Source organism: Paralichthys olivaceus, chromosome 12 (genome assembly GCF_024713975.1).
Source record: "Paralichthys olivaceus isolate ysfri-2021 chromosome 12, ASM2471397v2, whole genome shotgun sequence".
Taxonomy (NCBI): Eukaryota; Metazoa; Chordata; class Actinopteri; order Pleuronectiformes; family Paralichthyidae; genus Paralichthys; species Paralichthys olivaceus.
Genome location: NC_091104.1, coordinates 4,998,526 through 5,010,806, shown reverse-complemented (window position 1 = coordinate 5,010,806; position 12,281 = coordinate 4,998,526). Strand labels below are relative to the sequence as shown.

The window sequence follows — 12,281 nt, the reverse complement described above, 5'->3', positions numbered from 1 at the left end:
GGGTCGGTCCACGTAATTCAACAAAAACACAGCTTAAAGTGCGATTAACTTATCTCGGCATGAAGAAATGACCCTTAACATTCACTTTTAAGTAGCTGCAGCTTTGCTTATCTCACAGACTTAATTCTTTTAAGCCCTTTGAGCCCTTTAGTTTTTACTGTATGTGCAAATTTATCAGAAAAAGACTTGACCGAGTTAAACTACAGCTCTAATGGAGATGTTGAAATGTGACTGAGGTCTTATTGAGACGTTTGTCTTCTTGTCTTCTGTGATTCCCATCAGCCACACTTTGTTAAGATTTCACCTTGTATTTAGTAGAGAAGATCATCATTCGTTTAGTCTGATGGAGATGTTGCTTATGATTATCTTTACTTCTTCTCTGTGTCTTCATTGAGACATTATCTGTCCCTCTGTCCCTCCCTCTGTCCCGGAGCGGTTCTAAAATCCAGTAAGCCAATCACCATGTGGCCGCGGTCGCCCTTGAGGGATGTGTGCAGAGAGGTCACCCTCTTTAGAATCAGGCCGCTGGGTGACAGACAAGCCTGTGACGCTGCCAGGCTTCAGGGGAGTCGGGGGGGGGGGGGGGGGGGGGGGGGGGGGGGGGGGGGGGGGGTAACGTCTTCACCCGGTCGTAATGTCAAAGCCTCTGCTGACCCAGCACGCTGCAAAAAATGTCTATACTCAAGTGTTTTTATCATTAACTTAAGTCATTTAGACTTATTGAGTAGAATAAAATATATATTTTTTGAGACTCAACTGTGGTGAATTAAATATATATATATAATATTAAATATATTTCGCATTTCAAAATAACCCACATTTTACTTTTCTTAACTTGCGTTCCCGACCATTAATCCTCCACGGCGACCAATTCTGCTCCGAGAGACATTTGCGCTGGCGATGAAGTCACATTATGTTGAATTAAAATGAGTGATGTGCCTAATGTCATTATATCGTCAGCTCATTTTTAACGTAGTTACCGTTCAGCTCTTTGTGTTCGAGCCACATGCTCATTAACCTGTCGGTCACTTTCATTTCACTCAAAAGACTTTCATCAGCGGCTGCACCATTTACCACGCACATGCAAACATGCACATGATCACCCAGTGAACTTATTTCTGCACGATCTGTGACCTAATTTACATATATTTCTATTTTTTATATATGTTTTTATATTAACTATTATTAACTGATTTACTTGGCAAAAATCAACAAAAGCGTAAACGAAATAAAATCTCTCAAAATGAAAACCAGGATTGAATCGTTGTTGTGGAGACAGACACGTTAAACAGAGCTGTCGTCAGCACAGACGTTTCTTTCAGTGCATTCAGTGTCTCTCGTGTCACAGCCCTCGTCACCCCCACCTCACATCTGCCTGGGATGAGTTCATCTGGCGGGGTCGGGGGTAGATGGGTGGAGGGCGGGGGCCCCCGGGAGCCCCGACAGCCTGACAATGGCCTTCTGAAGACTCTATTGCTCCGGGCGGGACCTCAAGGTGAAGCCTCCTTCCTCTCACGTCCGCGCTGAACTGACAAGATCATTTTTTTGATTTGACAGCCGTGGTTAATTCCAACAGAATGAAAAGTGGCCGTGTCGGATTTTTTAAAAGTTCGGACGAGCGATGGGATGATTTTGTCGCACGTCTTGCTCCAGCTGGGAGAGTGAGTCTCTGACGGGGAAGTGACTGACTCGCTAAATGATCCTCGCCGATCAGCGCGGCGGCGTCCTGCGCTCAGAACCGCCACACGAGTCAGTTTGTCTTTTGCTCTTTAGTGCAGACGTGTCCATTACCCACTTGCAAACATACCTGCACCTCACGAAAAAGTGTAAAGTGAGCACAGGTCAGTGGGAGAACGGAGGGAGGACACGGCCGCATCGACATGCGCCCAAGAATCGAGAAATGTCCCCACCTCTCGTCTGTGGTTCACAGTGGCTTCTCTGGGGAAACACTGTGTTCTCCTTTCTGTTCCTTAAACACGACTTCATCTTCCAAAAAGACGTGAAATCACATGTTTAAAGAGATTCCCTTCCTTCACAGATGTACGGAATGTGACAGAAGATTACTGCACTTTCAGGCAGATTGTTTCCCTCGTTCCCGACATGTTCTAGAGTCGAGAGGATTCTTAGAGACGAGTTTGAGCGACGGACAAAGTGATGCACCTATTTGAAAGCCTGAATGTGATATTAAATGGCATCGGATGAGATGGAGATTTTACTCTTATCCTTGAAGAAAGGGTGAAAACTTCAGTTCTCTCTAAATTGACTCGTCATCAAGCACAAATGGGCTTTTTCGTGTATTTGTATAAAGACTTAAACGAGAGCTACGTGTACTTTTCTGGCAAATAGAACCAAATGTGATACTTCGGGGCAGAAGAGACAAAACGAAAAGAGGAAATGGACTCGGAGCCGGCAAACGCATCGGTCTGGTAATTCCCTGATTTTGAAATTTGCTTTGCCCGTCTGTGACGATGGAGCCGAGTGCAGCGGTGGGTGGAGAGGTTCATTCAAATGAAGCTGCGCAACGAGAGGTGTCGGTGTTTCTGATGTCTCAGAACCATGTTTGTGTCAATCTGCTGCCACTTCGGAGACCAACGAGAGCAAACACAACACTCAGCAGATGTGCAGCAATGATGTCAAATAATGCAAATAAACCACCTGGAGACACGAACGTGGAAACGAAGAAGGAGCCTCGGTAAATCAGTCTGTCTTCATCCCTAAATTATTCTGTATCTGAGAAGTTTGATCCCTGCAGCTCTCTGATGTGAGAGGTCTGCGCTCCAGAGCTCTTTCTGCTCGGCCGTCCACTGTGAGGCTGTAATGACTCTGTTGTTGCCTGTGTGGAATTAGATGTTTGTTTTGCCTGTGGTGGAACTGAATATTACTTTTCACGTGTGTGGTTTCCAGATAAGTTTGAACGATTTACTGAACTGCTGTTTTTTTCACATTTTTACATCTCTGTTTCTATAAATGTTAAATAAGGGAGATCAACACCCGATAAGGTGAAATTAAAGATAATTGGTTGTTGACCACTGTGGCAGTTTCTCCAAGGAATTAGAAGAAGACATATTCAACTCAGTCCGCAGAGTCTCAAAACCTGATTAATCAAAGTTATGAATATCGAACGTATCAAGAAACACGGCGAGTGTGAAGCTGATATTGGAGCCACAGACACACACAGACGTGTCAGTGTGACGTGATAAAAGAAAACTGCTTTTGATCGATGGCGTCAAATAAATGGCCTCAAACCGCACGATGAGCGTTTCCTCCTCACCTGAGAGTCGCTCGCCGGCGTCTCCCTCCGGATTCTCGTCTCGCGGGCACTTTGTATATTCTATTGAAATGCGACACAGGGAACTTCGACGCTACGCTTGTTGAAACCAAATGAAACGGTAAATGGGATGTGTGGCTCACTTGTAAAGTGGAAAATAAAATTCCAGCAGGGGCGACGTGCCGGAGCATTGTGCACCGTCCCCAGACAACTGTGGCGCTCGGAGCCTCGGAGGCTAGGGGTCAAAGGTCGCCCCTCTATTGAGCCATCAGATGGAGGTGGGGCGAGATGGGCGTGTCCCCGGCCCATTGAGCCTTTGACAGCCAAAACCAATGCTGTTGTACGCTGCCACATACAACCCAAGGGATTTTATTGTGTTCATGCTAAACTGCGGCGGCACAAGCGAGATAAAAGTTGACAAAGTAATTATTGTGTTTCGTTCCGTCCAGGTCGTTAACTGATTTATCAATCCCTGTTTTGACAGGTTTCCAAGGCCGGGCCCTCAAACTGGCTCCTCACTTTTTACTTTTTAAGACTTTAAACACTTTTGAGTCCTTGTTTTTCCAGTTCAGAGTTTAACACGGGCCGAGATTGTGAGTCTCCGTCGGGCCGCGTTGGAATTTCTACACTTTGCGAGATTATTTTTGGACTCTTTTTAATTTAAGGCCTGTTTTGGTCATTCCCTTTCCTCCCCTGCCGCTCTACCCAAACACCACACATATCAAAAGCCTGGTTTTAGATCTGGTTTTCTCACCAATGCTTTTTTTTTTCTCCTCCATGTTGATGCAGTGGTGTGTCGAGCCAAAGTCAAAGTCAACAGAACCGCAAACTTTCCCAGCTTTAATAGCGAGTCCTCTGGGCCGCCTCTATCTGTTTCCTCCTTCTCTGTGGGTCAAATTAGACGGTAGCACAGATCCGGGCCACTGGTCCGCTCTGACACGGCCATAAATTCTGGTAACTGGCCCCCGCTGGTTCTGACAGGGCTATTCTGCGAGGTGAAGACGGAGGGTTCGGACTATAAAGGGAGCGGCGCTTCCTGTGTTTTCTCAGACAACTGCTCCACTGCAGAAACTGTCTGTGTCTTTAACAAGTCGTTTAAGTTGGCAGTCGAGACTTTAACTCGTGTTTGGATTAAAATATCTGAATCTGTCAATAGAGAGTGAGGCAACTTCTGTGTTTTCCGTGGCAGCCTCGGCGAGGAAAGTACGAGCATCTCAAAATAAGGCGGATCAGTAAATGAGTCCCAAGATATTTCATGAACCAAACTCTGGATCCAAACCCTTTGTCCTCTGTCCTTCATGCACAGACAATACACGCTGGTGAAACGTCTCCCTCAGATGCACACTTCTTGCAGTGTGAAACTCTCTGTCCATTCCCAGGGCTGGTGCCCTTCTGCAGGTCCACGGCCAAAGCCGTAAAACCTTTAAAGCCTCGTATGACTCTACTGTAAGCTCCTTAATAATTTAATTCTGTTTGGAATCTGGCACGATTGGAATGGATGGGATTATCACGTTTCGGGGCTAATGCCGCAGGTTCAACAGGGGTTAGCCAGTGCAACACGGCAATAAAAGCAAATGGCATGTTCGGAGAAAATAATTAAATGTGCCGATGGAAAGACGGAGGGGAAATTAAAGTAGAAATGTCACTCAGAGCTTAGAATTACTAGTTATTGGATAATGGGGAGTGAATATTAAAATACAGAGCAACAGTAAAATGAATTCAGTTACAGTCTCACTGTAAAGAAAATATAAACAAACACAAAGCATCACATCATCGATCAAATTCTTTTTTTTATTCTTTTTTTCAGTTTCAATGTGCTGTTAAAATAAAACACGAGGTTTGTCTTCGTTCTATCAAGATGAAACTATAATTGTGATTTTATTTAAAGTGACATGATGATAGATTTTTCACCTGACAGCAGCTATAATGGTCTCAGATTTTATTTAAAAGTAATTTGCAAAAAAATACAGCACTAATGGAAACGCCGCGCGTTAACAACAATTTAAACTACTCAATCTATCTCTCTGTAATAAACCAGATTAAAATTGATGAACTTGAAAAAAGAGCAGAATGAGTCTCTTCTATAATAAATAAAGAGTTTAGTATAGTTTGGGTACTTTCCCTGGTTATTATAAAACAGGGGCTCTTCGAGACATAAATACCAGCTCACAGAATCTCTGTGTTTCTGTTGGTGGTCTTGGCCTCAACAAACCGACTCCTGCTCGTATTTTACCACATTTTAGCTGCGCCCCTTGTGCGTTGCTGTTTTTCTCTCTCCTCCCCCTCCTCCTCCCTCCGCTCAGCTCGAGCTCCGCGACCACAGCACAAGGCGTCACTCATCTGCTCATGAGAGCAGCCATTGACTTCGGTTTGACTCCTCGGCTCTGAGAGGGGTAGACGGGGTGGAGCCAGCCGCTCTGAAAAACCATTTGCCAGCGCAGAGCGGGCAGCCCGGTCCATGTTACCATGCAACTGCAGAAAGCACACACACACACACACACAGGCATAATATTTACACTGTTGAATTATTTTCCGCATGCGCCTCCAAGAGAGAGAGAGACAGAGAGGGAGAGGGAGTGGAGGAGTGTATACGGCGAGAAGGAGGAGAAGGAGGAGAGTGTGATCCTCCACCTACAAATGTGTACATTGTGTGAATGGCCAGTTACCTCAACACGTGGGGTCAAAGGTTTGTGAAAACACTGAGCCCTCTCCGGGTCCGGCACTTTTTCCTACGCAGGTGATGTGAAGTGTTCCACCCTGAGAAGCCTCCTTGTTGACATCACTCACTCCCGTCTTTAGTAATCCTGACCTCCTCCAGAGGAGTTCACGCCGTGCCTGTCTGGCAGCCGCGAGCAGAGCGGCGAGCCGAGCGGCAGCGTCTGCATGGCATGTTTCCACTTAGGCTGCCGGGGTCGTCCCTCTCTCGGCCCGTCGATGCGTAGCAGGTACTCTGTTCTCGCCTTGCTTGGCCGAGCCGCTCGCCGGCTCCGCCCCTGAGCTTCTGAATGTGTCACGTTAGTATCTGTCTGCTGCCTCCATTCAGCCACACCTGGTTCGAATCACTACCTCCGACTCTCCAGGGATGGATTTGTCTCGACTGGCACAGTGGAACCGAGAGTTGCAAAATGAGATCCTGCCTCAGTGCGAGAGAGAAAACTTTGACTTAACTCTCGCTTATAAGAATATAGTCTTACGGTTATTTATATCATCGGAGGCTTTGCTGTTGTTAACGCTGTCATCGTTTCCTCGTTTTCATTGCTGTTTGTTTGCTCGTCAGCCGGATGCTCAAAATCTACTGAACCAATTTCCGTGAGATTTAGTTGAGGGCTGGGGGACGACCCGGAGAAGAACCTGTGTGTTCTCTCATACTTTCTTTTTTCCGACGTGCACTTCCTCCTCATCAAGCAGTTTTCCCATCTTTAAGATTTTCCTCTATATGTCCTGTTACGTTCCTTCATGCAAATAAATCAGAGTTTCTAAACGAAGCAAGGCAGATGAAAAAGAAAAGAAACGAGTCCTGGTGACTCTTGACACTTGACACTCGTCAGAATCTTTCCATCCTGGCCACGTCTCTTCCGTGACCTTTTCCAAGCAGACATGACACTTCTCCTCTGGCAGAAGCATTCACATTCACCTCGGCTGTCCTGTTTGCCATAATGTGTGAATCACCGGCCCTCGCGAATCAGTGAAGCTGATCTTTATGTGGCAGATTTAACTTGATGTTGAAGTGATCGTCTTCCTCGATGATTGAAAAATATGATCCAAACTCTGCACCACGCTCCGACCCAGGCGTCTCTCTTCTCCCGAGATTTATTTTGGTGCTGTGGGCAAATGCAGAACTGTTTCCCATCAAGTAGAAAGATTGCTTCCTCCTCTCCTTGTCTGTTCTGTGTCAAACGCTTTGCAATTAATAAAAGGATGTAAAGGCTGTATTTCAATTTAAACACGCTGCACACGGCACGCTCTTGTTTTACCGTCCTGGCCGCTCTGTGATGTTTTATATCGAAGGAAGGAACAGATCTGAGGCTGGAGAGGACGGACGTCTCTGGACAGGACGATCGCTCACCTCGTTTCGACAAATAGAACTAATATTTTTATAAAGTGAAGGTTGTGATTATATCCACATCTAGAATGCAATTTGATGTTTCCACATCTGCAATTTCTTCTTCTTCTTCTTCAGTTTCCCTCTGAGACGTTCATTCGATCTCGACTGCATAAACAAGCGTGTCCTAGCGAGTGGAGGAAATATGAAATAAAAACTGTCAAACAGGCAAATAAAAGTCAGAGAGTCCCCCTGAGATGTGCTCAGATGTGACCGTCCTCTCTCTGTCTCCCCTCAGCTGAGACACCAGCAGTGGAGTCTGGTGATGGAGAGCGCCGTGCCATCGGACCGGGGGAACTACACCTGCGTCGTTCATAACCAGTACGGCACCATCACCCACACCTACCAGCTGGATGTTCTAGGTAAACAACACGGAAACACGTACTTTCCCTTCTGCTTCTGTGTAAACAGCGAATAAATTACCATTCACAAGTGGTTTGAAAAACCCACGAGTGTTGTTAACGGAAAAAAAAAGAAGATATTTAAAACTAAACTACATTTCCTGCAGCGCATCAGACCCACGACTTGTGCTAACGACTCCTCCTCCCTCTCTCTCTCTCTCTCTCTCTCTCTCTCTCTCCAGAGCGCTCCCCTCACAGGCCCATCCTTCAGGCCGGCCTCCCGGCCAATCAGACGGTGGTGTTGGGCAGCGACGTGGAGTTCCACTGCAAAGTTTACAGCGACGCCCAGCCGCACATCCAGTGGCTGAAACACATTGAGGTCAACGGCAGTCGCTACGGCCCTGACGGCGTCCCCTACGTCAACATCTTGAAGGTGGGTCAACCTGAGGCTCTCTCAGCCGTAATGAGGTCCAGGTCTCATCGGCGTCTGCCTCGAGTCGACCTCAGCCTGTGATAATTGCACTCTTAATTAATCTTTCCTAAATGTCTTATTTAATGAGTTTTTACAGTCGGCCGGGCTGCGGGGCCCTCGGGCTCTTTTCACCGCAGCGTGTAATTGACAAGCTTGTTCCTCCAACACTGCACCGTCATTACGGAGAGGAAATGCCTCACCTGCAGCACACGCACACATGCTCACTCATTAACCCAATAATATCACTGTAATTCACAGTGGGGGGGTTCTGCTCTTAGCAGAGATGGAGGAAACACCCTGCACCCACTGAGAGGCGTGTTTTTTTTAAATTTAGAGTGAAGAGAGGAAGACTCCCATCGAAATAAGAAAAGAAAAAAAAACGAGAAGGGCTTTTGCTTTCTCACTTGCCCCCCCCCCCCCCCCCCCCCCCCCCCCTCTTTTATTTTTTGTGCCTCTATAGAGAGCGAGGGAATAAAAACATCTGGTTTGGACTAAGTTAACTGCTGTGGTGGCGGCAACGCAGGGAGAGAGACGGGCTCTGTTAACCACCGCTGCCGTCAGATGTGCCGCGTCGCGTGGTGAGGAGGAGGAGGAGGAGGAGGAGGAGAGGAGGAGAGAGGAAAAGAGGGAAGAGGCACCCAAGAAAGCCATGGAAAAAATGAGTGGAGGAACACAAGGAAGGGCAAAGTCAGCAGGGAGAGAGAGAGTGTATGACAGAGCGGTGGGTAAAGATGGAGGGCGAGAGACTTAGAGATTGAGGGGGGGGGGGGTGAGAGAGGGGAGGAAGAAAAACAAAGAAGAGACGAGAAAAGAGCCAGACATGAAAACTTTGCCGGCTTCATCTATTACTTGGAATATCGGATTTGTTTGGCTGAAAATTGTCAAGACAAAACCGTGTTTTCAGGCCTCGTCCACACGACTGCAGAGATTTTTTTTTAACCTTCGTCCTCACGTCCCTCGTTTTTTCCAAAATATCTACAAAAACAAAAACTACAGACACTCAGAGGGGCCAGTGGGGGGCGATAACACCAACGATCCGTCAACTACCAGAGAATAACATCGTGAGCATAACTTCAAATCTTAATGATATAGAAAGTAATTATAGAATATATTTACATCCTCACTAATTAAAAAGATCAGTATCATTCTGATTATAGTTGACTGATTAAATTTTCCTTTAAAATGTGTTTTCCCCGATGTCCTTAACGGATCGACCTCGGTTCATTCACGGTCACGTGACGCTGTTCGATTCCAGACTTTGGCGAAAAACGTCTGATTTGATTTAAAAATTACAACTTTTCCAGAAAAAGGAACTCGAGGTGATGCCAGCGTTCTGAACTTGTTAAAACATTTGTGTAACGTGTCTGGTGCGAGCGAAAGGGAGAAGAAGGCGGTGACGGGGTGAGAGGAAAAGGAGTGAGATGGAGGGATGAAGGAGGGAGTGGGACCAGACGGGCAGGAGGGCAGAAAGAGGAGGAGAGAGACAGACCAAGAGAAAGAAAGAGAGGGGGAGAGCCAGCCTGTCAAACCAGACCGCGGCTCCACGCTCTATTTTCGACTACCACATAATTGAAACAGTATTTACTGAGATCTACTGTATGTCTCCCTCCCTCCCTCCCTCCCTCCCTCCCTCCCTCCCTCCCTCCCTCCCTCCCTCCCTCTGTCTCTCTGGCCCCACCACACTTCATTCAGACTCCTGGCAGCATCTCATGTGTGGCATTTTCTATAGGAGTTAAATGCAGCTGAGGATTTTTTTTTGTGTGTGTGTGTGTAAGAAAACGCCTCAATCGCTCTTTTGATGCTTAGGAGAGAGAAAAAAAAAAAAAACATTAACGATGAGCGACTCGCGCCGGCGTGGGGAGCGAGAGGGCGGCGCCTGGAGCCGAGCCCTGGATGTTCATTAAGAAACCATAAAACATGATATGTTTCCCCCTTTATGTGCTTTGCCCATTAAATTATTCATCAGCAGCTTCTCTGCTGGAGAGCGTGATGGTGTGTTAATACTCGTAGTGTGCACGCACACACACACACACACACACACACACACACTTTGGGAAGATTGACACCGTCTCTAATCCACCAATAGGCAGCATGTGTAACTGTCAGTGTGTGTGTCTATATGTGTGTGTTGACGCTTTCAATCTGTGTCAGTTGACACGTCCGTCTACCTGTTCAGTTTTCATGTAAATTAACAAAAGTTACAGACCTCCATGTTTTCATTCACACACACAGTCAGTGGCCACGTCTATTACTGGATCTCAAAGACTGAACGTTCTAACCTCTGAGGGTAAATGAATGAGTTTGATCTGATAGTGTGGCCACTGGTTGCAGCGTGATTCAGTGATATGTGTAAACCTTCCCTCTGCAGTAAATGAGTGTATCTGTGTTTGTTCTCCAGGTCTGCACGTGTAACAGTCTGTTCTCCGCATGTGTTCCTGCAGGAATGTGTTGTAAAGGCCTCACTGTGCCCCTTTAATTTTTCCTTTTACAGAGTGTGGTCAGTAAACACACTGAGGCCCACAGTAATCTGAAACTGTCCAACGTGACAGAGACAGACGCCGGGAAGTACTGGTGTCGCGCCTCGAACTTTGTAGGCAAGTCGGAAAACGCTTTCTGGCTTAAGGTGCACAACACAGGTAAATCCTGAGCACGGACCGACGGCCGCCGTACCCACAGTCCTCTGCTGTGTCTCCTCCGCTCCGCAGGGCTCCTCTCGGCTGTGGGTGTGATTTTACTTTTCTGAGCTTTTTAACGGGACAAATGTCTCTTCTGGGTTCTTAGTTTAAATGTTTACGGTAGAAATCATCTGTTCTAACGCCCAGGGACACTTTGTCTTTACTACCGATCAATAACAAACATGATATCACACCTTTAATTAACGCAGCGACTTCACAAACCACACACACACACACACACACCCACCTCCCACCAGCCCGATCATACAGCTCACACACAGACAGGCTTTTACATGAAAGCGTGCAGCAGGACTCTGATTCATGACTGGGTCTTGATGTCACTGTTCATTATTGAAGTCTGGTGAATGAGAGCCCCCCCCTCCCCTCTCCCACTTGCCCACCCACCTCAAGCCACATCAGATACTGGGTTTGAAACACACACACACACACACACACACATACACCCCCCCCCCCACTGATCATCACACCGACCGACAGGGGAGAAGCCACAGCGGCAGCACGCAGAGCTTCTTCTTGAGTTATTTCAAGGTTATTTACAGGAAACCAGTGAAAGTGAAGCAGTGTTGATGTTTATCATCAGCAAACAACATCTGTAAAAGACCCAGAATAGATCCCTGATCCCCCCCCCCCCCCCCCCCCCCATCAAATGATACAAACGGCTTCCTGGAAAATATACGTTCAAAAACACATAACGAATAAGATTATCGTCAAAAGCTGCTTCAAATGATTTTGAGAGGAATAAAAAGAAAGAACGTTTCTGCAGACAAAGAAGCGTCAGGTGAACTTTGTGCTGGTTCAGTTTAAATTCACAGGTGCTGCTGCAAGTGACAGATAAATGCACCCCCGGTCAAAACAGATCTCCAAATTATCAAGTTATTTTTTTTGTGTTTTTCGAGTTTCCAACACAAATCAAATTCTGGAGATGAGTGTCAGTATCTTAGCTGAATTTACGCACAAGTCACAGAAACAGATTTTGGTTTCGCCTGTGGCCTTAGGTTGAACCATCGAGCTTCTTTCCCAGCATGGTGACGGTGCCGCTTGGGTGTTTTTCAGGTGTTGGTGGTGGTGCTGTCGGCTGTCAGAGGAAAAAACAGCACCGCTGACCTCTTGACATCCTCGGTCCTTTCTCTCCAGGGTGTATTTGGTGTTTCCTCTAAGAAGCTTTGGGCTCACGATATCTCTTCTTTCTGTTTTCTCCTCCATCTTCTACGTCTCTCCCCCTCCACAGACGGCCGGTATTAACACCACAGATAAGGAGCTAGAGGTTCTCTTCTTGACCAATGTGTCTTTTGAGGACGCGGGCGAGTACACTTGTCTGGCAGGGAACTCTATCGGCTATGCTTACCACTCTGCTTGGCTGACGGTGCTTCCAGGTATATTCCTCTTCTCTCTGTGGATCTCT

General features: G+C 46.7%; 1 protein-coding gene across 9 annotated transcripts in view; it reads left to right on the top strand.

Annotated features, from left to right (window-relative positions):
- Window positions 1–12,281, top strand: part of fgfr3 (fibroblast growth factor receptor 3) — a 61,008-nt gene that overhangs the window by 35,576 nt on the left and 13,151 nt on the right. For 6 of the 9 annotated variants that reach the window (XM_069535814.1, XM_069535809.1, XM_069535806.1 and 3 more), the window contains exons 6-8: window positions 7,609–7,732; window positions 7,954–8,144; window positions 12,108–12,252. In XM_069535814.1, coding sequence (XP_069391915.1) covers window positions 7,609–7,732; window positions 7,954–8,144; window positions 12,108–12,252 — 460 coding nt within the window. Of the gene's footprint in view, window positions 1–7,608; window positions 7,733–7,953; window positions 8,145–10,674; window positions 10,820–12,107; window positions 12,253–12,281 lie in introns of all 9 variants that reach the window. The other 3 variants (XM_069535813.1, XM_069535810.1, XM_069535807.1) reach the window with 1 other exon arrangement.